Source organism: Abrus precatorius, unplaced genomic scaffold (genome assembly GCF_003935025.1).
Source record: "Abrus precatorius isolate BTA unplaced genomic scaffold, Abrus_2018 Scaffold10, whole genome shotgun sequence".
Lineage (NCBI taxonomy): Eukaryota > Viridiplantae > Streptophyta > Magnoliopsida > Fabales > Fabaceae > Abrus > Abrus precatorius.
This window is the reverse complement of record NW_020874292.1, coordinates 15,996,694-16,021,590: the sequence shown is the minus strand read 5'-3', so window position 1 is coordinate 16,021,590 and position 24,897 is coordinate 15,996,694. Positions and strand designations below refer to the sequence as shown.

The following is a 24,897-nucleotide window of genomic DNA, read 5'->3' as shown; positions in this document are numbered from 1 at the left end:
CCCTTCCCTTCCCCTATTAAACCCTTTACCTCCTTTTCCCTCCAAACTCTCAAACATTGCCTTAAGGAACCGCTTAAAATATTTAAAATAAAAAATCTATTTCAAAATACTATTGATACATTTTTTTATGATTTTTAATGAAATTTAGCATAATTTTTAATATTTTTTTACCTTTAATTCTTTATTCAATTTTACATTCGAGATTGGTCTTAAAATATATATTATTTTTTAAATTAATATTTAGATTTAATTATACTTTTAATTTTATAATTTAAATTGTGTGTGATTTTGATACTTCAACTTTATTTTTATGCTAATTAATTTTATTATTTTTAAAATTATACAAATTTAATCTCTTGTTCATTTTCTCTACTAAAACCTGCCAATTTTTTCGGTTAAAGTTTGGAGTGTTTATATTAGAATTAGAATATAAAATAATTTCAAAGAGTTAAAAGTAAACAAATTATTAAATAATTGATAGAATTTTAAAACTTTAAATATGAAAAATTTAAAAATTAATAATATGTGAAACTGGAGTTTGAAGAAAAAATTTCAATTTCTTGTTTTAGATTAAATTTCATATTTCGGTTAGTTAAATTTTCATAGTTAATGAACTCAATTTATAAATATTTTAAGTAGAAAATTAAAATTTAAGAATTAAGAAAAAAATTATAGCATATTAATTGTGTATAATTTTAAAAATAGAAAGATTTAATTAACTAAAAAAATTAAAAAACCAAAATCATACATAATCAGAGCTATTAAAAAATGTAATTAACTTTAATATTTATTAATAAATTAGTTCTTATATCTATCTTTTTTAATTTTATACAAATGTTTTTCTAAGTTTTAATTCTTGTCAACCTTATTAACAAACATGTTGATAAACTAAAATAGGATTATTCTAGCTCAACATAAGCTTTTGAGTTCGAGGGCTAATTTATTTAAATAATGTAATTTTTAAAATAAATTCTTATAATAGTAATGTTTTAAAACTAATTTTTTGTTTGGAGTGATTTTTTGCAAGGTTAGCAACAATATTATCCTTTCATGTCTAATAGCATTTTTTTATTAATATTTAATAAACTATCATTCATCTCCAACCGATACTCATTCATAGCAAGACACATGGTGAAGATCAAGCAACAAGTATAATCAAAATAAGAGCATTAGATGATGGATGATTTAAATAGCAACATGTGTTGACTGCAGAAGAGTATTAGCTGGTCAAGAACAATAATTATGTCATTGGTCAAACTGCAACAAGACTATCGGTTGTCAGAGTGCCATACAACTGGTTAACTGACACATGTCACTAGTTGCTGGTTAATATTTAGGTGCACTCTTTTATCCAATTTTGTAGCGCAATATATATATGCATTCCACAAGTGTATATAAATATATATAATGGAGGGATATGCAAAGAGTGATATTAAGGTTAGTTAAATTTATATTTTTAAAATTTTTATTATGAATTTTAAATTTTATATTGGTTATTGTTATGAAATTGAATTTTTTTTAATTAGTAGTTAAAATAAAATTGTATTAGTGTGATGGAAATTTTATTAAAAAAAAGAAAATAATATATAATCAATGTGAAGATTTTATTTAAGTATGATTATTGTAACTTATTATGTATAAATGATTAAAAATTTGTAGATGTTATTAAAAATTTACAAAATTATGGGAATAAATGTAAAATAATTTAATAAAGATAATAAATTCTTTAACTATTTAAAATATTACAAAAAGTTAATATGATGTGAGTAAAAATTTATAAAGTATATAAATACGATTTGGCGTGTAAGGTTATTAATATAATGTTATAAAAAATAAACCGTGGTTATGGTTACGTTGGTTTTAATGCATAAATGATTTAAACAATTTAATAATTATAAAGTTGTTGTGTAATTTATGTTGATATTTAAATATAACTATACTAATTTTGTTGTGTTAAAATTAAAGAAAAAAATTTAAAAAGTAGAATAATGCAGTATTATTTAATCTTGCATGGTAGGATTTTAAAATTATTTATAAATAAAGAATTATGTTACTTTGTCTCTTATAACATAAAATAGATATTTTAAAATAAATAAATTATTATAAATTTAATATGTTGTTCAAAAATTGTAACACTTTAATTTAATTTTTGAAATAGATAAATTTCACACAAATGAAAATAATAAAAATTTTCATTCAAATAGTTCTAGTATATATAATTCAATAAGGTATTTCAAAATCAAGGAAGGGTTACAAATTTGCATTACAAGACTAAATTAATTACATCAAATTTCAAAAAAATCAATTTCTTAAATCCTATAAAATCACGCATCAACAAGTACAAGGTAATTCCAACATTTCATTCTCAATCACAAACAATTGTGTTCACTGCACCATCAAACATTCATCATACACACACGTGCGCTCACTGCATGTTAGCCACGCCTCACTGTGGCACTGTGATCATAGATTTCTGATGCCCTCAATTTTAGGGATTTACTCAGTTCACACCATGGATGGTCGCTAGATAGCTCCCACTCCACAGATACAACATTGCGGTACTAAGCCCTCAAATAAAGGTGTTAGTCAGAGGCTGAGTCATAAGGAGAGTGTGTGACATGTAGTGCACCCACGCTCACTGTTGGTGTCACCACCATCCTCTCTTTTCCAAAGTATTTCTATTACCCTCATCTTCTACACCCACAATGTATCGTTGAACCATTGATAGTTTTCCAACATTTGAAAACATAACCACAATCACAATCGACATGCCACTTCCACACATATTCAACCATTTCATATTGTTCATCATCAACAAATGGTATGCAATCACAAACAATTACCCATATTTTCAATCACATCCCAATATTCACTTTCATACATGGCACGTGTGCCACATTCAATCACATTACACTCGAACATCCAATTTTCATCACACAATAGTCAACACCCATCACACTACATTCTACACAACCTTTCCACCACAATCTCACTACAATCAAATCAATTCCATTAAGACACACATAATTCCAACCATTCACATCCCAATACATAGCAAAATAACGAATTCAAACACAATGAGATAGGGTAGAGTCCCCCTTATCTCAAATCAAAGACCCAAACACAATCAATAATAAATGTGCTCTCCAAACGGATTTGGTCCTAAACACATGAAAAACTCCATGAGAAATCGAAAGAATAAGGAAGGGGGACGAAAACCAAAACCGTAGTTCTTATAACTTACCTCCAAACGCTCCAAACGTGATTCCAACCCTCAATCTAGCTCTCAAATGGCTTTGGAGATAATTTAATCGGTGAAATAGAGTTTTTGAGTTGAGAGAATTGAAGAGAGTTTGAAGATAGGGATGAGAAATGAGTTTCTCAAATCCTAAACCCCTCGACACTTTCACTACAGCGAGCCATCTCACTGCAACGAGGTTCCCTCGCTATAGAGACACCCCCTTTTGGTACAGCGAAAATCTCATAAGAAACTGCACTCTAGTTTATGCAAAATCTCGCTACAACGAGCCCTCTCGCTATAGCGGAACTGCATCCAAAAATGCACCCTCCTCTATTGCCCTCTCGCTACAGCGAGAAGCCTCTTGCTACAGTGGTAATGCAACAGAATCACCCTTTTCTCTCATGACCTTCTCGCTATAGTGAGACTCCTCTTGCTTCAGCGAGAACGCCACAGACTCATGCTCTATGCCCAGGGCATTCTTGCTACAGTGATTCTCTGATCAACAAAATTAATCACAAGTCAAATATCCTCATCCAATTCACATATATTCGCATCATCAAATACACATTCAAACATCTATTCACATATAAATTTATATATTGATAATCAACAATATTACAAAATTTGAGGCATTACAAAAACTGTTAAATATGTAAAAGTAGGAAATAAATATAGTTAAAAAAATTAATTTTATATAAAATAGAGAACATAAACTATTAAATACATAGTATAATTTTAAAAAAAATGTAAATAAATTTAAGAAATCATGCCCAGAATTAAATTTTTAATGCTTTGTTATGTTTCTAATTTGATGTTGTATATGTGAATAATTAATAAACAAGGTTTGATTACATAAATAATACATTTTTGTCATTATATGTTTGATATAAAATGTATATGATTTAGAATAAAATTGTTAATTTTGACTGATTTAATTTGTTGTATGTGGATTTAATTTGTTGATGCAAGATAACTGATTTTGTAATAATATTATATTGGAATGGTCGAATATTCTCAAGTAACGAGAGTGTTACCTTTGAAGGAAATAATAAAATGATTAAAATTGAACGTGGAATAAGTTTTGAGACATTAGAAGGAAAGATTCATAAAAATTGAAATTATCTATTAATCAGGTTATATCTAGATTGATTTCAAGATTTTTAGTAAACCTAATTGGTAGATAATTCGCAGTTATGAATATATGTGATGATAAAGATATTAATTGTATGTTAAATACTTTTTTACAACAAAATCGAAGGAGTGCAATTGAAGTATTTGAAAATATTGTGTCTGGTAAAAAGTTCTTGTATTGAAGTATATTTTTACTAACATTATGCAAAATTTTAAACAATATTTACTATTTTTTCAATTGTTGTTGCACTTAAACTTAAACATACTAATAATTTTTTTAATTTAATGCTAAAATTCTAGATTACATATAACAACAATTAATCAAATTCTAAATCTACTTGTTAACAACAAAAGAATTAATCCAACTATTACAATTTCAATTATTTTTACATAAAATTATGGAAAAAATATAAACACAAATAAATTATAAAAAGAAAAATTTCCATACTTCAATAACCTCTGCTACTGGCAAAAATGGACTTTCATTTGTATACATCATCAGCATTGGCCCTTGTAAAATTTCAAAACAAAACAAAACTGTTAATCTTTTTCTACAAATAAAACAAAACTTATTTATGTTTGAACTTTGTTCTACAACTATGTATTGAATTTTTATATTATTATATTACTTATGTGAAGTTATATAAGATTAATATATTCAATAATAAAGTAAACCAAAAAAATTATGTTGATTCATATTTTTAATAGAAAAATTTATTTACTATTTTATATCATTTAACTAGGCTAATACAATTTAATTTTTACATAGTTGATATGAGATTGACTTTTTTAAAAAAAATTATTTATATGATACACATAAAATATTTTTCACACAAATATTTTCACTAATAAAATCATATTGATATTTAAATCATAAAGTGAATGATAAATAATAAACATATTGTAAATATTTTATAAATTTTACAATTACCTACTATTACTGTAAGCTTATTATTTATTGATAATATTTAAATTTATTTTTTATATTTCAATTTAAAATAATATTTTGCTATACAACATGTGCATTACAAGCACAACTATAATCTATTGAATTTAAATAATATTATTCTGACCATTTATTTACATTCTTGGAAATGTATATATAAAGGTTGTATTTATATGTGTTTATTATTCCCTTTGAATTGTGCCGCATATACCTAAAGTGTATGAATTTTCATATGTTGGAAATGTATATATAAGGGTTGTATGTTTGTCGGATAAGGAGTAGTGTGATTGTTGTGCTATGTGATGATGTTGAATGTAAAGTGCAGTGTGAGCTGGAGAATGATTATTAAGTATGTTGTATGTAGGATAATCTAGGAATGTAAAGTGCACTATACTATACTATTGTTCCCATTCCATTCCCCTATTTTGTGTGAAAACGTAAATGACAGTGTTATTGACTTGCTTTATTTTACTCTATTTAGTTAAGTTTGTTTCTTAGATTTATAACACAGAAAACACTTGAAGTTTCAACTTTTAACTAGTAACTTTTTTATAACACACATCAAGAAAAGGGAAAGGTGAAAGCTAAAATTGATATCATGATCTCTACAATCAACTGCAGATCTTCAAATAGTTAACTAATACCTTTAATTATTGAATTTGAGATTTGTCTATACCATATAACATTTTTTTTAATTGAATAAATGGATGTTTAAATATCTAAAATATAGAAATAATAGTGTATACCCCATATATATATATATATAGCAGTTAAGCCTTTTATGGGGCTATAATATTGTATTTAATTATATAAGTACCTATTAAGTGAGATATAAATTTAATAAGTATTCTTATCCATAATTATTTATATAACTAGTTTCCAACATATGTTGTTTTAGTAATTCAAATGGAAGATTTACAAGGAAATAATAAAGGAAAGAGAAAAGAGAAAGAAAACTATGAAGCTTGGACTAAGGAGGATTTTGATGAATTGATAGTAGATGCTATAAAAAGTGGACTATGTGATGCTAATGGGTCAATTAGCAAACTAAATATGGAGAAAGTCATCCTTCCTCGTCTCAATGCTAAAATTAAATTTCTTAAAACGTAAAATCATTACTTGAGTCGAATAAAGTGATTTAAGAAATAATATAATAATATGTCAACACTTATGTGCAACAACTCTATCTTTGGTGGGACCCAATTACAAAGACATTTACCGTTAGAGATGAAGTATGGAAAAAGTACTTAAAAGTGAGATTGCTTTGAAATCTTTTAAATATATTAATAGTTTACAAGTTTAGTGCATTATATTATTTTCAATATTCAAGAAAAAAAGTATGGTTGATTATGAGGATTTGAAAATTGTTGTTGGGGGTGGAATTGTTAGTGGGCACACTTTCATGTTAGTAGACTCTGATGATACTAATGCTACAACTTTTGGAGAAGAAAATGTTGATTTTGGGATGAAAAACTTTTCATATGGTCTTAACAATGATATATTCATAGCACCAGATCACTATGAACCTCCTTACCAGCATCTATCACCTTGTCTCAAGCGTTTCATCACCTCAACCCCCTTTAGCCGCTTGTAATTTTGATTTGGAGTTCATTGACGTTCTTAGTGGGTAGGAGGGTTTGGCTCATGATTCTAAGCTACTAAATGATGTCATAATAAGGAGGAATTGACTTAAAGTGGCTTAAGGTAAGTGCTTATTTTTTAAGTAGTAGTAGTAATGATAATAATAATAATAATAATATTATTATTATTATTATTATTATTAGTAGTATATATTGCATATATAATTAGGTAAATATTTCTTGGTGGATTGTGGATTTCCTAACCAACACCAATTTTTAGCTCCATTTCAAGGTGTGAGATATCACTAACAAGATTTTGCAGGTGAAAGTAATAACCTTGAAAATAAGAAAGAATTATTCAATCTTCGTCATGCATCTTCAAGGGATATAATCAAGAGAATATTTGATATTTTTAAATCAATGTTCACAATTTTTAAGTCAGCACCTCCATTTTTATTTAAGACAAAAGTAGAACTTTGTTAGCGTGTGCAGTACTACATAACTTTCTTTGCAAAGAATGTCGTTCTGATGAATTTTCAATTGAACCAATACACAAACCTTCATTTTAAACATTCTCGATTAATGAAGATCATAATTTTGAGCCTATTATTCAAATTCAGGAGCAAGAGCGAGAAGACGTTAATGCTTAGATGACTAGTAGAGCTATAGATATATTAGTGAATGCTATTTAAGAGGACATGATATTATGTGGAATTATTATTATTATTTATTCAAACATTGTTGTCTTTTATTATTTTTGTCTTTGACACTTTTTAAATTTGAATTTATGAAAAAAAGTATATGAACTCTTTATGTCAAAAATTCATGAAATTTTGCAAAGTCTCGTAGAATCCATTAAAATTCTGACTTATAAGTCTTGTAAAATCCTGATTTTAAAGTCTTGCAGAATCTTGTAAAGTCTTTTAAGATCTGCAAAACTTTTTTTTAACTAAAAAAGTCCTTTAAAATCATAATTCAATACACTTCTCTAAGTCAAATTTAAATATATTATTTTAAAATTATAATTAATAATTTTATATATAATTTATCAAATAAATTTATGTTAATATTTATTTCAATTCTTAACCAGTGAATATAATACTAAAACTTATTATTTATTAAAAACTATTTTTTGTTATATTTTTACTCATTGGTATATACTTTGTTTTATGTATTTTTGTTTTATTTTAAAATATTTAGTAACAATAATAGTATAATAAATTTATATTTAAAAATAATTAAAATTTTTATTGTTTATTTTCATTTTCATGTTCTCTTTAATTTATTTTTTATGTTTACATCAACTAAAAAAGAATAACAATTTTTATTATTGAAGAAGATGAAAAATATATAAAATATAAAAAAAATTATAGATAAAAATGTGTTTATCATTTTTTTTAATGTAATTTATTTGATATTATTTAATATAATAAAATTTTATTATTATATTTTTATATTTAAATTATTTTTTATTTTAAAATAAAATAATTAAATATAAATATAAATAATTTATATAATACACAAATATATTTACTAATTTATAATTAAATTATTATTATTAAGATTTAGTATGTTTAAAGTCACATATAAATTAAGTTTAATTATTATATTTATTTTTATATATAATTTATTTTAAAAAATAATCAAAATTTTCATTTTATTATTTTTTATTTTTCTATCATGTAATGCCCTGAATTTAGTAATATTGATTATTATTATATATATATATATATATATATATATATGTATATGTATATGTATATGTATATGTATATGTATATAAATCGATGTTGGAATATGCACTTAGGTGTGTGATGAGTTTGATGTGATAGTGATGAAAATATATGTGTAAATATGTGTATGTTTATACAATGTGATGTGGATGTTGATTGTGCATCGAGATTGATTTTCTGGATTGTTTGAAATAGGCTCAGTGTATGGTGCAAGGCGTTCTCGCTATAGCAAAAGGATCCTCGCTATAATGAGAAGGCCCTGGACGAAAGACATAAAACTGTGCCCTTTTTGCTATAGCGAGATGGCACTGGGAGAGGGGGTGAAACTGTTGCGTTCTCGCTGTAGCGAGAATTCCCTCGTTGTAGAGAAGGTGACAGTGTGGGGTGCATTTCTGGGTACAGTCTTGCTGTAGCGAGATTCTACAAAAACCAGAGTGCAGTTTTCTCCGTAATTTTTGTTGTAGTGAGAGAGGGTGCCGCTGCAACGAGGGGAATATCTCGATGTAGCGAAAGTGTCGCGACTAGAAGGGTATTTGAGAGATTTAGGGTTTGGGAAAATCATTTTTCCACTTCTCCCTTCGAATCCTTTGTCATTTCTCTCGATTCCAAAGTCATTCTTACCGATTAAACTGTCTCCAAAGCCGTTTAGGAGTAAGATTAAAGGTTGAAAATGAGTTTGGGACATTTGGAGGTAAGTTTGTGAGTTAGAGTTGTTGGATTTCATTCCCTTTTCTTTGATTTCTTGGTTTCTCATTAGATTTTCCCTATACTTAGGACGAAATTCGTTTGGAGGAGCACATTTATTGTTGATTTACGTTGTGGGTCTTTATTTCGAGGTAAGGGGGACTCTACCCTATCTCATTATGTTTGAATGCCATGTAATTTGCTATGCAATGTCATGTGAATTGTTTGAAATATGTGTGTTTGGTAGAACTGATAGATTGAATAGAATATAGTGTAATGAATGTTGAATAGTGTGTATGATGGGATTAATTGATGAATGTGGATTATGTTGAAGATGTTGTATGTATGGAATTGTTGTGCGTTAAATGTAACGTGAATAAATGTGAGCATTTGTGCCGTGTATTGTGAATAAATATGGGCCTATGTGCCGTGAGCTGCGAATGAATACTGTATGTGGCTGAAATGTGTGTGAAAGGATATGTTAAATGCGGTTATGAATATGTTATGAATGGTTCAGCGATACATTGGAGGTGTGAAAGATGGAGACAGTAGAAATACCTTGGGAAAGAGAGAGTGGTGATGACACCAATAGTGAGCGTGGGTGCATCACAGGCCACACACCCTCCTCCTGACTAGACCTCTAACCAGCACCTTTGCCGAGTGACTCATGATCGTCCACGTGGTATCTGTGAGGCAGGGATAATTAGCGACCAACCATGGTGTGAAACTGTAATCACAGTGTTACAGTAAGCGTGACTACGTGCAATGAGCGCATGTGTGTTTGTGAATGTTATTGGTGCTGTGAGCGCACCGATTGTGATTGAAATGAAATGCTTAAGAGTGTTACTTGTGATTGACTATAATTAAGTAGAATATGTGAGAAATACATGTGGTTGACTATAATTACGTAGAATATATGAGAAATACATGTAAAGTGTGTAAGGTGGGTCTCTATATTTGAATGTGTTGGATAATATAGAATACTCACCCTTACATTTATTTTTCAAGTGACCAAGACGATCAGCATCAGGCTCAGTAAAGAAATGGATGATACTGCTATAGGGCATAGACTTTTTGAATTTTATGATATAATTGAATTAGTCCTTGATATAAATTTGTAAACCCTTATTATTTTGAAACACTTTGATGAAAGTATGTGTTGAAAAAATTATATTTAAATGAAACTTTTATTATGCCTATTTTGTAAAATTTTTATTTCAAAATTAAATTTAAGTATTACATATCACATTTAAAATAATTATTATTTAAATTATAATTATTTTAAACTAAATTAACTAATAAAAAATATAAATATATTTATATAAATCTGTACAATAGTACAATACACATATATATTTACTAATATATGTGTAATTTAGTATATTAAATTAATGTTTATTTTAAAGAGAGAAAATTATAATTTATATTATTATTTCAATTTTTAATCGGGAGTAGGTTTTGTCTTGATATTTGATTGTGTATTTTTCTATTAGTAAGATTAACGAGTTTTTTGTGTACTTTAAAAATATTATTAAATTAAAATATATTTTTAATTGAAAATTTAAAATATACTATATAATTATGTTTAAATTTAATGAATTTTACAAATTCAATGTTTAAATTATTAATAATAATTGTTTATTATATTAAATAGGATTAAATTAAAAGATATAATTAAAAATTTAAAACATAGTATAATATTTATGTTTAAATTTTATGAATTTTACAAATTCAATGTTTAAATTATTAATAATATTTGTTTTATTATATTAAATAGGATTAAATTAAAAAATATAATTTTAAAAACTAAATATTCAATAAAAAATTATAGGTCATAACGATTATAAATTATATATTTTTCAACTTTTTAACCGAGTGATATTCACTTCTCTATATACCGTTACCATGATTAATTTTATTATTGTTTGGGCTTCAAGCCCGTTTCATTATGCAAAGAGAAGTGAGTGAAAGGGAGAGAGTTGTAAAAAAAAAAAAAAACCGTGAGAGAGGAAAATATAGGGTCAAAAAAGGGAAAATCCCGAAACAGAGCTATAAACGGTGGTGTCGTTTAAATGGCCCAACCTGTATACCCTCTTAAACCCTAACTATCGAGTAAGATTGTGGGTGCGCCTTTCAGCGGTTCCTGCGTTTTTCTTTTCTTCAACTCCTCTCACAATGGTGAAGCACTACAGACCCCCGGTGAGAACTGAGCACATGTTTCTACTACTCTCTCCAAACTCTCTTAATCTCAGCATCTCTCCTTTCAGACAATCATTGCTTTGTCAATTTGCAATGATATATGGTTCTCTGCTTTAACGTTTATGAAATTATATTATTATTTTAATTGGTTCTCCGAACCGGTAGTGCTTATTGCTTTTTGTTTAGGCTTTTGATTTTTCCGTACCGCTTATTCATTTCCAACAATGAATTACACAGAAAAAGTGAAAGTTTTCTAGCTGAATGTTTCCTCGAATCGTATTCATTATGCTTATAGCCGTAGAGTTTCCAAGTTAAAAGCTTATAGTTGCTGTTGTTCCTTATTATCATCATCATCATCATCATCATCATCTTTTTGTATGGCAGGGGAAGAAAAAGGAGGGAAACGCTGCTAAATTTGTCACAAGGTCACAAGCACTCAAGCAGCTCCAAATCAGTTTACCCCTTTTCAGGTACTGTATGGAAAGAAACGTGCTCATATGTAATTCGATTTAAGGTTCTGTTGTTGGAATTTAGCAAAGGCTCTACGTTGTCCTTTAAAGCTTTGGAGGAAAAGGAGAGTGCTTTTGGGTTGAAAATTCCTTGGCTCAATCTTTTGTGTATTTGGAAATTAGTTGTCTTTAGTGTGACTCTGAAACATTATTTAAAAGAAAATGTGGTGTAGTGCAACGACTTTGGTTCTCATTGGTTTTTTTTTTTTTTTACACACTTTAGGAAACTATGCATTTTAAAAGGTGTCACTCCCCGGGAGCCTAAGAAAAAGTTCAAAGGAACTCATCAGACTTATTACCATGTGAAGGATATTGCCTTTCTTCATCATGAGCCTTTGGTTGAAATACATAGAGCAATAAGAGTGCATGAGAGAAAAATAAAGAAAGCGGAGGCAAAGAAAAACCACGAACGAGCAAACAGGCTGCGGGAGAAAACACCCAAGCCCAAGATAGATAGGATTATTCGGCAGAGGTTTGTTTTGTTCTTTTTTTTTTTTTTTGCTGATTTCAGTTTGTCCTGTAGCTGGTCATGAAATTCCAATTTTATCATTATTCTTTGAATTATAGGTACCCAAGATTTGTGGATGCACTTGGAGAATTGGATGACTGCCTTACAATGGTGCATCTTTTTGCAGCATTACCTGCATTAGAGAGCAAAAAGATTGAAGTGGAATGTGTCCATAGATGTCGAAGGTAAGTGCCTTGAATTTGAGTAACTTTGGATTAATATATAAGAAGGAATTAAAGCTTTTGTGGCTTTATCTTTCTTTTGTAAATAAGGACTTGAGGTACATTTTGGTAAAGTCTCATTGGTTTTTTCATGCATTTTATTTTAAAATGTGCAATTCTCTTGCTGTTATGATCTCCGTCTTCTGAACTTATTCTTGTTCCTTATCTGTTTGCTAGATTGGCACATGAATGGCAAGCATTCATATCTCGCACTCACAAGTTAAGAAAAACATTTGTATCTGTTAAAGGCATATACTACCAGGTACCAATTTTGACATTTTCAATGTTCATTAATGTTAATTGTACATGTGATGGATTGATTTTGTTGGCAGGCTGAGGTTGAGGGTCAGACAATAACATGGTTAACACCTCATTCACTACAGCAGGTTGTATCTGATGATGTTGACATCACTACCATGTTAAATTTTCTGCAATTATACGAGGTTAGTTTCATATTCATGTTTGTATGTCTTCATTCTGTCAAGCCATCAATATTCCTCTCAACGCAATCAACAGGATTTTAGGTCTGTATATTCAATCATGTAAAAAATTGATTTAAATAAGTTTGGGTTTTGTGTTAGGATCCATATGTAAACCAAATTTAGCTAACTGGCCCCTTGTTCTCTCTTTGCTATTTGACATGCATCTCCTAATCCTTCATATTGATCTTTATTCAGTTGTTATGATTGGCTTTTTGTTAATTCTTAAACTTATTGTTACAGCCTCTTCTTGGCTTTGTCAATTTCCGCCTCTATCATTCTATAAATTTGAAGTACCCCCCCATACTTGATCATCGGTTGGAAGCTTTGGCAGCAGGTACATTCTCTCAACTTAAATTGAACTTTAGTTTGTTGAATTGCAGAAAGATATTTATATTCTGATGATTAATTTTTTCAAATCATGCAGATCTATATGCACTATCTAGGTATGCCAGTGCAAATACCGGACCCTCTGTAGTGAATTCTGAAGCTTCTCATGTAGCTGAATCTGAACAAGTGAAGACCACGCAAAAAGACACAGAGACCAGAAATGAAAAGTCTGAATTAAGACTTGCTCAACTTCAGCATCAACTTCCATCTAATGAGCCCGGTGCACTAATGCACCTTGTTGGGGAAGTTACTGGTGAAGATGAAGAGGATCAAGATACAAGAGAATGTAAAAATCTCTTTAAACATATGAAATTCTTCTTGAGCAGGGAGGTAAGACCTTTTGATAATTTAGCACCACTGTTCGTATGTAGTTCCTGTCAGCAGTAGTGTATTTTGGCACATAGTATTTAAGGAGTTACATTTCATTAAAGTAAATGAAGAATCAGTAACAAAGGGGTCATATAGGGATTAGTGATGTTAAGAACTGGGAACATGTCTTAAAGAATTAAAATCAGCTAGTAAAACATGATGATTCTGTTGTTAGATATAGGGATTAATGATGTTAATAACCGGGAACATGTCTTAAAGCATTAAACTCAGCTAGTAACGCATTATGATTATGTTGTTAGATATAATCTTAATATGTATGAATTTGTTTTAGAACTTGAATTGCTTCTGTTAAAATTTCTGCTAAATGCTATTGGATAATAATATGTAATACAATATTCTGTTTTAGAGAGGCAATTAGGGTTGGCTCAAACTGCTTCGACTGTTAAGATTGAATATTGACCACAAGGTCAGGGGTTTGATTCTTAGTAGTGAATTTTCAGTGGTAGAAATAACTTGATACCCATTGTAAGGCCTTGCTGAACGTTTTGGCATGCCCAAGCTTAGAATGGGACAACCTCCTCTCCGCCCAAACTTTATATACCTGAAGGTGATTCTCTTAAAGAGAATCACGGGTTTGACGGGAAAACATGATGATATTTGTCTTGTACTTTGGCATTGTTAATTTATTCTTTTTCAATGCTTTTTAAATGATATTTATAATGTGAATTTGTGTACTATTGCAAAATAAACAATTTATAGAAGTTGCCAAATTATTAATCTATGAAGTTTATGCTGTATTGTTAAAAATTGATGACACATGATGCATGACATGTTTGTGTATATAACACCATATCATTTCAGACTATCTCAAAAAAAAATTGTTTCCATACTTTCAATCTTACGTCAATAATTTTGAAAATTTTCTTTTGATTGTGCGTATGTTTTGACATTACTTGCATCTCTTTTGGTCTAATTTTTCAGGTACCGAGGGAATCATTGCTTTTTGTTATTCCTGCTTTTGGTGGTGTAGTTTCCTGGGAGGGAGAGGGGGCACCTTTTGGGGAATCTGACCAGAGCATTTCTCATCAGGTTTGTTATTAAGCATACCATCTTTTAGGTGTCATAACATTTTATACCTTCCTCTTAGGTTCACTTAGCTATTGCTTTCATATGTTTAGATTGTTGACAGGGAAGCACAAGGACATAGGTTCCTGTCAAGAGAATATGTTCAACCACAGTGGGTATATGATTGTGTGAATGCACGGATTATTTTGCCAACAGAGAATTATTTGGTGGGAAGGTAACATGTAATCCATTTGTTTTTCTTTAAAAAAATTTCTCTGTTATACTACCATTTTTCGACCTGTTTGGTGTTGATTATGGTAATTTACAATCTCTATCTTACAATGTAGGCAATGTTAATATTATTACATGCCAGAAAGCTTGTTTCTGCATATATGTTAATTAGGGTTCTTATTGGTTATAGACTTATAGTGATCTTGGTAGAAAGGTGCCATAAGTCTAACCAAGTAGAGCTTAATTTGCCCAGACAAATATAAATTTAAAACATAAAACTATCTTTTTATTAGTCTTGATAAATTAGTTTTTTTCACCAAGTAGAATAAGGCTTAGTTGTTTTTGTTGATAAATTAGTTTCTGGTTTCTTATAAAAATGACTAGAGGTAGTATTTTAGAAAGTGTCAATCCAAAATGATAACATTACTGCAACATAGAAAACTGATCTGTGTTGATTTGTCTTTGATGTGAGATTAGAAGTTGGATAATAATTTAAATAACTTATTATATACCAGCGAAAGAGTGAGTTGTATTAAAATATAACAGAATAGTGGTTTTTGTACAAGTTAGTAAAATAAATTCTCATTTAATTTATGATATTTAATTAACTAATTATTAAGATACAATGCCAAATCTACAGGATTTATGTAAAATAGAAAATTAATTCAACAGTTTAGTTGTCCTTACCTAGTCATTAGTTATAAATTGACTCAAGGGAATCTATTAGAAAAATTTATAAACTTCCACCCATATATACATACATATGTATGTACATAGATACACACGTACAAATGTACTGTAATACTGAAGAAAGCCTGCCTGATTTTATTGATGACTTTCCTGGCTTAGCTGTTTCTTCTGTCAACAGGATTCCTCCACCACACTTGTCACCTTTTATTGACTATGATGCCGAAGGAGCTCATGTACCTGACTATGCAAAGACAATTAAACAGTTGCAAGCTGCTTACAGAAAGGAAGTCCTTCCTCTTCCTGGTGTTGGGAAGGAAGATCTGGAAAATCCTCAAAATCTTCTGGTTGAAGGTATTATTGATCGAGCAGAGGCTAATGAAGCAGCTCAGAGAAAGCAGAAGGTATAGATGTTGTGTGAAGAATGTCATGTTGTAAACTTGTAATGGTGGCACGAGTGGAAGGGATCTTTTTTTGTTACTCTGATATTTAATTATTTCAATATAAATGATTGCATTGCAGATGATGATTCTGGAGCAGCAATACCATGAGGATTTGAAAAAAGAACTTGAAGGTGCTACATATACTTCATCAGGTTCTAAAGAAACATCTACTGAAGTGTTGCAGACTGGAGAATCTACTACAAATGCTCAAGAAAATGGCGATGATGTTACTGACATGGGTAAACTTATGATGTCGCGTAAAAAGAGGAAGCTATTGGAAGCCATGCAGGTAACTCTTTATCCTCCATATGCCAACCAAGTGGAGTTAATTCATACTAGTGCTTTGCTTCTGTACTTCTGAAGTATTAATTCTATTCTCTCTTATTAATTGTCCTGTCTAACCACTTGCAAAGTGGCTGGTTGTCTTTGAAGTTATTATATTAACGTTATAGGTGTGTCTTTTCAGTTGATTCTGATTTCACTTTTATTTTTTCTGGAAATCTATCATTCAGATATCTAATAAACGAAAGCAAGCTCAGACTGATCTCATTAAACAACGGAAAAAGAAAATAGATGAAGCTCAGAAAAGGAGTTGAAGAGATCCTGCATCCTCAAGCAAGCGACTTCATTATGTGTTGTAGCTACTGATTTGAAAAGCTAGTTCATTTTTGCTTCCAAATATAGGCACCTGAACTTAATTTAATACCGTTCTTTCTGTTTTGTAACTGATACAGGCCGAAAGAAAAGAATTCATTTGTTTATGCACCAGAAGTTTCTATAATTTATATATACCAGTTTTGAGCCTTGGATTTTTACCTATTGTCTTTGATTGGAAAGTTTGATCAACTAGGGTGCGTAAGAAACTGATCAAATTCAGTAAGCTATGTTATCAAGTATTATTTGGTTTATTCCCTATGAGAAGCTCCCCAAACTGAACAAGCCCTATCAATTATATTCTTCAAATTTAATATGTTTAGCCACACACCAAGTCTTAGCTAAGGATAGTACCCAGCAGAAACCCTATCGAAAGAGCAAGAGAAAATAACACGTAAAACTGAACAAAGTTATGACAAGTTAAACAAAGAGAGTTGGGTAATAATAACATAGTTAATTGGTCAATTAAAGAGATGAGAAAATGTGATTGAGTTGTCAGAGTTTGTATAGAGGTGAAATTATTTGATTGGCAATTTGGCACATCAAATACAATATAAAGCTAAATGGTACTTTCTTCGATTAATTGTCAAGTATGCTATACATGTCTCGTTTGGTGTCATGGAAAAATGTTTTGTACCAAAAACGAAAAATAGTTGGGATAAAAAACCGTCCCCTCGTTTGCCTTGAATACGTTCTGTTCCCTCCATTGGGCCTTCTAATTGTCATTCTTTCTTTTTACTGTTCTTTTGAAACTTCACCTCAGTGGTCTCATTCCTTTGGATGCAATCCTCTAAAGGGACATGTATAAAATGAGAAAGTGAGGGTTTATTTACTATTAATGTAAATTAAAATATTTTATGAACATAACACATTTCAAATCAACAATAGGTAAATCTATACTTTTTTACTTATGGCTTAAATAAAGTTGCGAAGTTTGAAAAGTTTGCAATTTTTTTATTTGGTCTCTTTTTTAATTTTTCTTTTCAATATTGTCTCTCAAACATTTTTTTTTTCATTTTTTTCTAGTTACTGTATGAGTAGTTTTCATGTTTCATTATTTGTTTACATAACATTTGAATTGAGTGTATCATTTAAACAAAACATGTTATTAATAACATCACATATTTCGTATTTTTTTAATAGAATTTTAGGATTTTTGAAAATAGATTTGAAAATAAGATCAAATGATAAAATTTCAATTTTTTTTAAAACAAACTTTATTAAGCCTTTTGAGTCATCTATCATTTATTTATTGTATTTTTTTTTCTTGAATTTCAAAAGATTGTCATGAATATTTAAGTGATATTTACTTTATTTTTTAGTATAGGAAGATAGATTGTAACGTAGAGTTCTGATTAAATATATAATTTCTTTATTAGTAATATTACTTAGATCATTTGTATTGACATGATTAGAGATGCAAATAGATTAAACTGTTTGACAGAGACTTATGACTTAACTTTTTTAAATAATAGGCTTAATTTAGACTTTTTTATATGCTTAATTAATTAAATAAGTTAAGCTTGAACTTAAGAAAAAATCTATTAACTCTATTAGAATGACATGTTTAAAATTCATAAAATTTACAGTAATATATTAAATAATTTTATATAAAAATTATAATATAATATTATATTAAATAAAATAAATTTTAAATAGAATTTTAAATTAAAAACTCTAATTCTTTTCATTAGAGTTAAAAAGTGTTCCTACTACATACATGTAAGAGAGAAAATCTTTCTTGCTGGTGTCTTTTGTGTTACTGTTGCTTGATATATATTATATATATAATGTTGATTTATTGTCTCGATTACATCAATCGCTGATTCGTCTCATCCATTGTCTTTGTACCTTCTTATTTATATTATATGTAACTCTTTTTTTTATTATTTTTTCTCTTTTTTATTTATTTTCAAATTAACAAAATGTCTTCTCTAATTAAAAATAAGAAAATAATTTTTTGTTTATTTGAAGGTCTCAATATGAAGTAGGTCATTAAAAGGCTAATAAGCCAAAACAGACTTTTATAAATATCACACTTAAATTTAATAAAAAGTTTACGATAGATAATAAGTTAGGCTTAGGCTTCAAAATTTTTAAGTAGATTAGACCTATTTAGTCAAAGTATAATCTAATCTATCCTATTTGTATCTCTAGTTGTAACACGATACTTTTTTTCTTAGCCAACTAATGTGGTCCTTGAATGACTATTAATATGTTGTTAATATGTATTGTTAATAATGAATATGGAGTTTTGGATACATGAATATATAGAAATATAGTTGCATAATTGCAGGTGAATGTAATTGTGTAATTTTCTTATATTATTTTGGAAAATTAGAACTAGTAACAACCACACTTTCCATAAGGTGAGGGAGCATACTCTTCATTATTTTCTGGATTTGCTCAACAACCATCCCAAGTCCAGATTCGGAATCTTTCTTAGAGCTAGCAAAATGGGTCTATCTAATTGGACCGATTCAAACCCACTCGATAAAATGTAGGGCTTATACTTTGTATTTTGAGCCCGAATTAAATGTGGACTATAGTTTTATAGTTGGATTCAGTCGAATTCAACATGGTCTAAGTTTATAAAAATCTTATAAAATAAATAAAGTTTTACCTTATTTGTACACTACTTTTACAACTCAAATTAGATTCAAATTTTTTTAGCCTAATTCATTAAAGCTTGTTATGTACCATATGTCAGCTCAAACGGACCAAAAAACCCATTTTGCCAACTCTAACCTTGCCTATCCTTACTTTTCAACTTTACCAAAGTATAATCTAATCCATGTTCAATAAAAATGAGTAAATACTCTAATTAATCTCTTATATTGTAGTGATCATGCATATTAGTCTTTTTACTTTTTAAAATTGCTCTATTAATTTCTTGACATTACAGTCTATCATACAATTAAGTCCTTAACATTAATAAACATATAAAAAACATTAATTTTTACTGATAAGTCATATTAAGCGACATCTAAGATGCTAAAATAACATCTTTCCACATAAAGTTAGAGACTAATTTAACTAATTTTTGTCACTATCACTGTTGCCATACCAATAATGTTTCCAATTGCCATCACTGCCACCTCTAACCCACTACCTCCCCAAAGCCCCCACTCCCCCCTTCCTCCGGTTAATGTTTCTCAGGTGTCTATTAATGTTAGAGAGTTAACTGCATGACAGATTGTTATGTCAAAAGTTAACGAATCAATTTTAAAAGTAAAGGACACATATACAAGACCGCTATTTATTAGTGAAACAAATTTGAGGAGTTTACTTAATTAAGAATAACACATTATACCAATTTCATTGCTGTCTTTTACAATAACATGTACTATGCATGTGAAACATTTATAAATATACTGTTTTTAATCTAATTTTTTAAAATATAATTTAATATTAGGGATGACAATAGGTAAGGTACTATAGTACATATTCTCATACCCGCGTTTTAAAAAAATACCCGTACCTGACTCCATACCCGCATGGGTATGAATATTAATCCTCGTACCCGTATCTTCTGGATACCTGTATACCCATCTTGTACCCATTACCCACTTTTGTTTGAGAAAAAATATTTATAAAAAAAATATGTTTATATAACTTCACATAAGTAGCAAAATAATACAAAAATTCAATATGTAGTTGCCGAACAAGGTACAAATATAGATAAAAAAATAAATATTCAAAGATCATAAATGCTAAATGTATCTTAATATAATAATTTTCTAAACTAAAATTTTTAGAAATAATAAGTGAAACTAAACACACAAGTTATTTGTCAGTGATAACCCTATCTTGTGTGAGATTTGATCGATTGACAATGTCAGAGCGACAACAAAATAGATATGCACAATCGTTGTCCCTTCGTGTGGATTACTTGGTGACTTCTTGTAACGACATTGACAACTAACTCTAATGAATAACATTTCTAATGAATAACATTTCATAGTTGTTAGGTTTTAACGAGACAGACATTAAGAATGAAAATAGAGTTATAGTAAAGAAGTTCAGTAACAACAAAAAATGGATACGTAAAATATTTTTTTTAAATTTTGAATTTGAAATTGAAAGAAAAATAATAGATTTAATTAAAATAATATATATATATATATATATATATATATATTAATACTAGTATTTTTAACTCATATACTGTACGAAAGTATTTTATCAAAAATACAAATTTTTGAAAAATTATTTTAATGAATTAAATATTTATAACGTATATAAATTTTAAAAGAAAGAATTTGAATAAAAGATAAATGGTCACAATAAAATTTTATAATAAAGAAATATACGTGTATATTAAAAAAATTATACTTTTTTATCTGAAAAAAATTAACAAATAAAAATTAACAATAATTTTTTATATTTATATCTTTTCAAAAATTTCTTTGAACGTGAATAAATAGTAAGAATTGTATTATTTAGATTCAATAGATTATAGTTGTGCTTAATACATATGTTGCATAGAAAAATATTATTTTAAATTAAAATATAAAAAATAAAATTTAAATATTATTAATAAATAATAAGTTTACGGTAATAGTAGGTGATTGTAAAATTTATAAAATATTTACAATATATTTATTATTTATCATTCACTTTATGATTTAAACATCAATATGATTTTATTAACAAAAATATTTGTGTGAAAAATATTTTATGTGTATCATATATAAATAATATTGTAAAAAAATTCAATCTCATATTAACTATATAATAATTAAATTATATTAGCCTAATTAAATGATATAAAACAGTAAATAAATTTTTCTATTAAAAAATATAAACCAAAATAATTTTTTTGGTTTACTTTATTATTAAATATATTTTTATATTAATCTTATATAACTTCATATAAGTAATATAATAATACAAAAATTCAATGCATAATTGTAGAATAAAGTTCAAGCATGTATATATATATATATGCGGGTATAGGGTGGGGTGGGTACTTAAATACCCATACTCGCACGCATCCCCATTAAAATTGTGGATTTTTACCCACATCCATACCCGTACTCATATAGCGAGTAAATACTCTACCCATTATGGGTAAATTTTACGTGTGCTCATCAGGTACTTTACTCATTGCCATCCCTATTTAATATCCAAGTATATTTATGTAAATAAATAAATATTTAAGGTATTTTAATCTAGTTAAAAATAATTAGTTTTCTATGTTATTTTAATTTACAATTTAGTTGTCATAATTTAAGTGTCTAAATTTTTTTAGATATTTTTTAAAAAAATTATCTAAATAATATTTTATTTATAAAATTTTAAAAATTTTAAGAATATAATAAGTTTATTTTCTATTTATTTATTCATCATTTATGAAAATAAGTTGTATCATTAAATTCTATAATTTTCAATAATTATTATAGTTTCCTTTGTATTTTTTTTCCTAAAAATAGTCTATAAAAATTTATTTTAATAACTATCTTAAATTTTTATATTTTAACGGTGTTTTAAGTTTAATTCTTCTAGTTAAATGAAAAACTAAATAATTAACTTTCACTACTAGAAAACTTGCAAATATAGACAAATTTACAGACAAATTTTTTATTGTTACAGACGAATTTTAGCATTATAGATAAATTTATAGACGGTTACAGTTCGTCTGTAATATGCGCATCGGTAAATAATTACAGACAGATTTTTGAATCCATCTGTAATTTACAGACAGAAAAATTTGTCTGTAATTCATTTATAAAATTTTAAAAAAATTGTTTCATTTTTTAAAAATATAATTATTCCTTACTGTTTCTAATTATCACAATTTATAAATATAATAAAAACTACAAAATTATATATTTAAATAAAAAATTATTTATAAAATATAAAATTAAAATGTCATTACAAATGAAGAAATAAAAATCTAAAAAAATAATATAAAAAATAAAATAACATTATATATTATTAATAATCAGTGTGATCATCTTCCAAAAAAGTATTGCCATTAGAAGAAGGTTGTGTGGTATGTGTAGTCGGTAATGAAGGGGGATGAGCAACATATCTAGGGTTAGACACTGTGATAAACTGCTCCTATCCCCTATCTTGCGAGGTCTGCATAGTAGCTGATGTGGAGGTGGAAGTAAGAGCAGTGGATGAAGGAGTGTTGCCATGATTAGAAAGCTAAGCAACACTTTTTTACCTTTACTTGTCATGTCTGAATCAAATATAATACATGTTTAGAGACCAAATATACAATATTGTATCAACCTTTTATTTTACATTGCACAAATTTCTAATGTAAATTTTGGCAGAATCTCCCTTAATATATGAATATTTCCTTATATTTGTTTACACTTAATACAACAAATTTCTAATATAAATTTTGACAGAATCTCCCCTAATATATGAATATTTCCTTATATTTGTTTATACTTAATGCAACAAATTTCTAATATAAATTTTAGCAGAATCTCCCTAATATATTAATATTTTCTAACATCTGTTTACACTTAATACAACAAATTTCTAATGTAAATTTTGACAGAATATCTATTAATATATGATATTTCCTTACATTTGTTTACACGTACTTAATATAAAAATCTAAATTTCCTTTACACATAATCTATATATTATGTAACAATCTATTAATCAATGCATAAAAAACATACATATTACAATCCTAAACCGTTCTAGAGCACATCCCTTTATAATTCTACAACATGATATTCTACAAACTCCGTAAACACAAATAATACCACAACACACAATAATCAAGTTCAGAGAAGGACTTCTACACCCTTCTTCCCAGTCATACAATCTCTAATCCTACAATTCTATATTAGAAATTTTAAGTCTCTAAAATACATCAAAAAATAAAAAACTAAACCGATTAAAAGTTATAGTTTCATACCAAGAACACAATGATGTAAATTATCTTTCAAATTGATGCTCCAATCACTCGCAAAGGCCAAAAAATTGAAGCTCCTAAAGAAAGAGGCGAGAGAGAGAGGAAATTATGCAAAATGAGGAAGAAGGAGGAGGTGTGGATTTATGTGTTTTGCACATTACAAATGAAAAAATCTGTCTGTAAATTGTTTAATAAAACGATGCATTTTAAAAGTTCAATTACGGACAAATTTATCCGTCTATAAATTCGTCAAGTACAGACAAAAAAATCTGTCTGTAGATTGCCAGCTGAAAAGTTGATAAAAAATGACAATATTTACATACGAAAATTTTCGTCTGTTACTCTCGCTCCGAAATTTCTCCTCCATTTTCAAATTACAGACAAAAAAATTCGTTTGTAATTCTTGTCTATAATACTTTGCACCAAATGGCAGGTCAACTTCAAACGACCATTACAGATGAATTTTTATTTGTCTGTAATATAGACGGATTTACTGACGGATTTTTCTATAAATAACGCTTTTTTAGTAGTGTTTTAGAATAGATTTTGGATGTCCTAAATGGTCCAAAATGAGATTCAAAGAATCAAAATATAAATTCAAAAGCTTTTGATAAAAAAATTATCAATTAAATGTTAATTAGTAATTATTTGTCTTAATCAATTTGTTATTTTATAAGCAAAATTATTTATTCTTCTTCATTTTTGCTTGGAATTTTTCGTGGTCTATAACTTCATTAAAGTCTTAATATTTCTTAATTTTATTTCATTAAATTTAACATTAAAAAATTCAAACAAAAATATCAATAAATCCTAAAAAAAAATTCTTATTTATGAATTTTCCTTTAATTTTGCTAGATTATGAAAAATTAAATTTTCATGTTATCATCTCAATCACACATCGGTAGTGATTGGTTAAAGGAAAATCTTCTCACACTAATCTTCTCGCACTAAGCATATGTTTTAAAGGGAAAAATTTTCTC

General features: G+C 28.0%; 1 protein-coding gene across 1 annotated transcript; it reads left to right on the top strand.

Moving 5' to 3' along the window:
• The first annotated feature begins 11,372 nt into the window (after positions 1 to 11,372).
• On the top strand, positions 11,373 to 17,191 carry LOC113848446 (pescadillo homolog). The gene is made up of 13 exons (XM_027477964.1): positions 11,373 to 11,514; positions 11,899 to 11,984; positions 12,247 to 12,495; positions 12,591 to 12,716; positions 12,930 to 13,014; positions 13,085 to 13,195; positions 13,475 to 13,568; positions 13,659 to 13,951; positions 14,933 to 15,040; positions 15,130 to 15,251; positions 16,116 to 16,338; positions 16,457 to 16,666; positions 16,890 to 17,191. The coding sequence occupies exons 1-13, from the start codon at positions 11,491 to 11,493 to the stop codon at positions 16,971 to 16,973; spliced, it is 1,815 nt and encodes a 604-aa protein (XP_027333765.1). The 5' UTR covers positions 11,373 to 11,490; the 3' UTR covers positions 16,974 to 17,191.
• Positions 17,192 to 24,897: the final 7,706 nt, after the last annotated feature.

What these genes read in the sequence shown, in the direction of transcription:
- LOC113848446 (XM_027477964.1), top strand. Translation starts at nt 11,491, where the DNA reads ATGGTGAAGCACTACAGACCCCCG. An exon ending in ATTTTCTGCAATTATACGAG is followed by an intron (nt 13,196 to 13,474) that starts GTTAGTTTCATA and finishes TTATTGTTACAG; the next exon opens with CCTCTTCTTGGCTTTGTCAA. An exon ending in AGCTATTGGAAGCCATGCAG is followed by an intron (nt 16,667 to 16,889) that starts GTAACTCTTTAT and finishes TCTATCATTCAG; the next exon opens with ATATCTAATAAACGAAAGCA.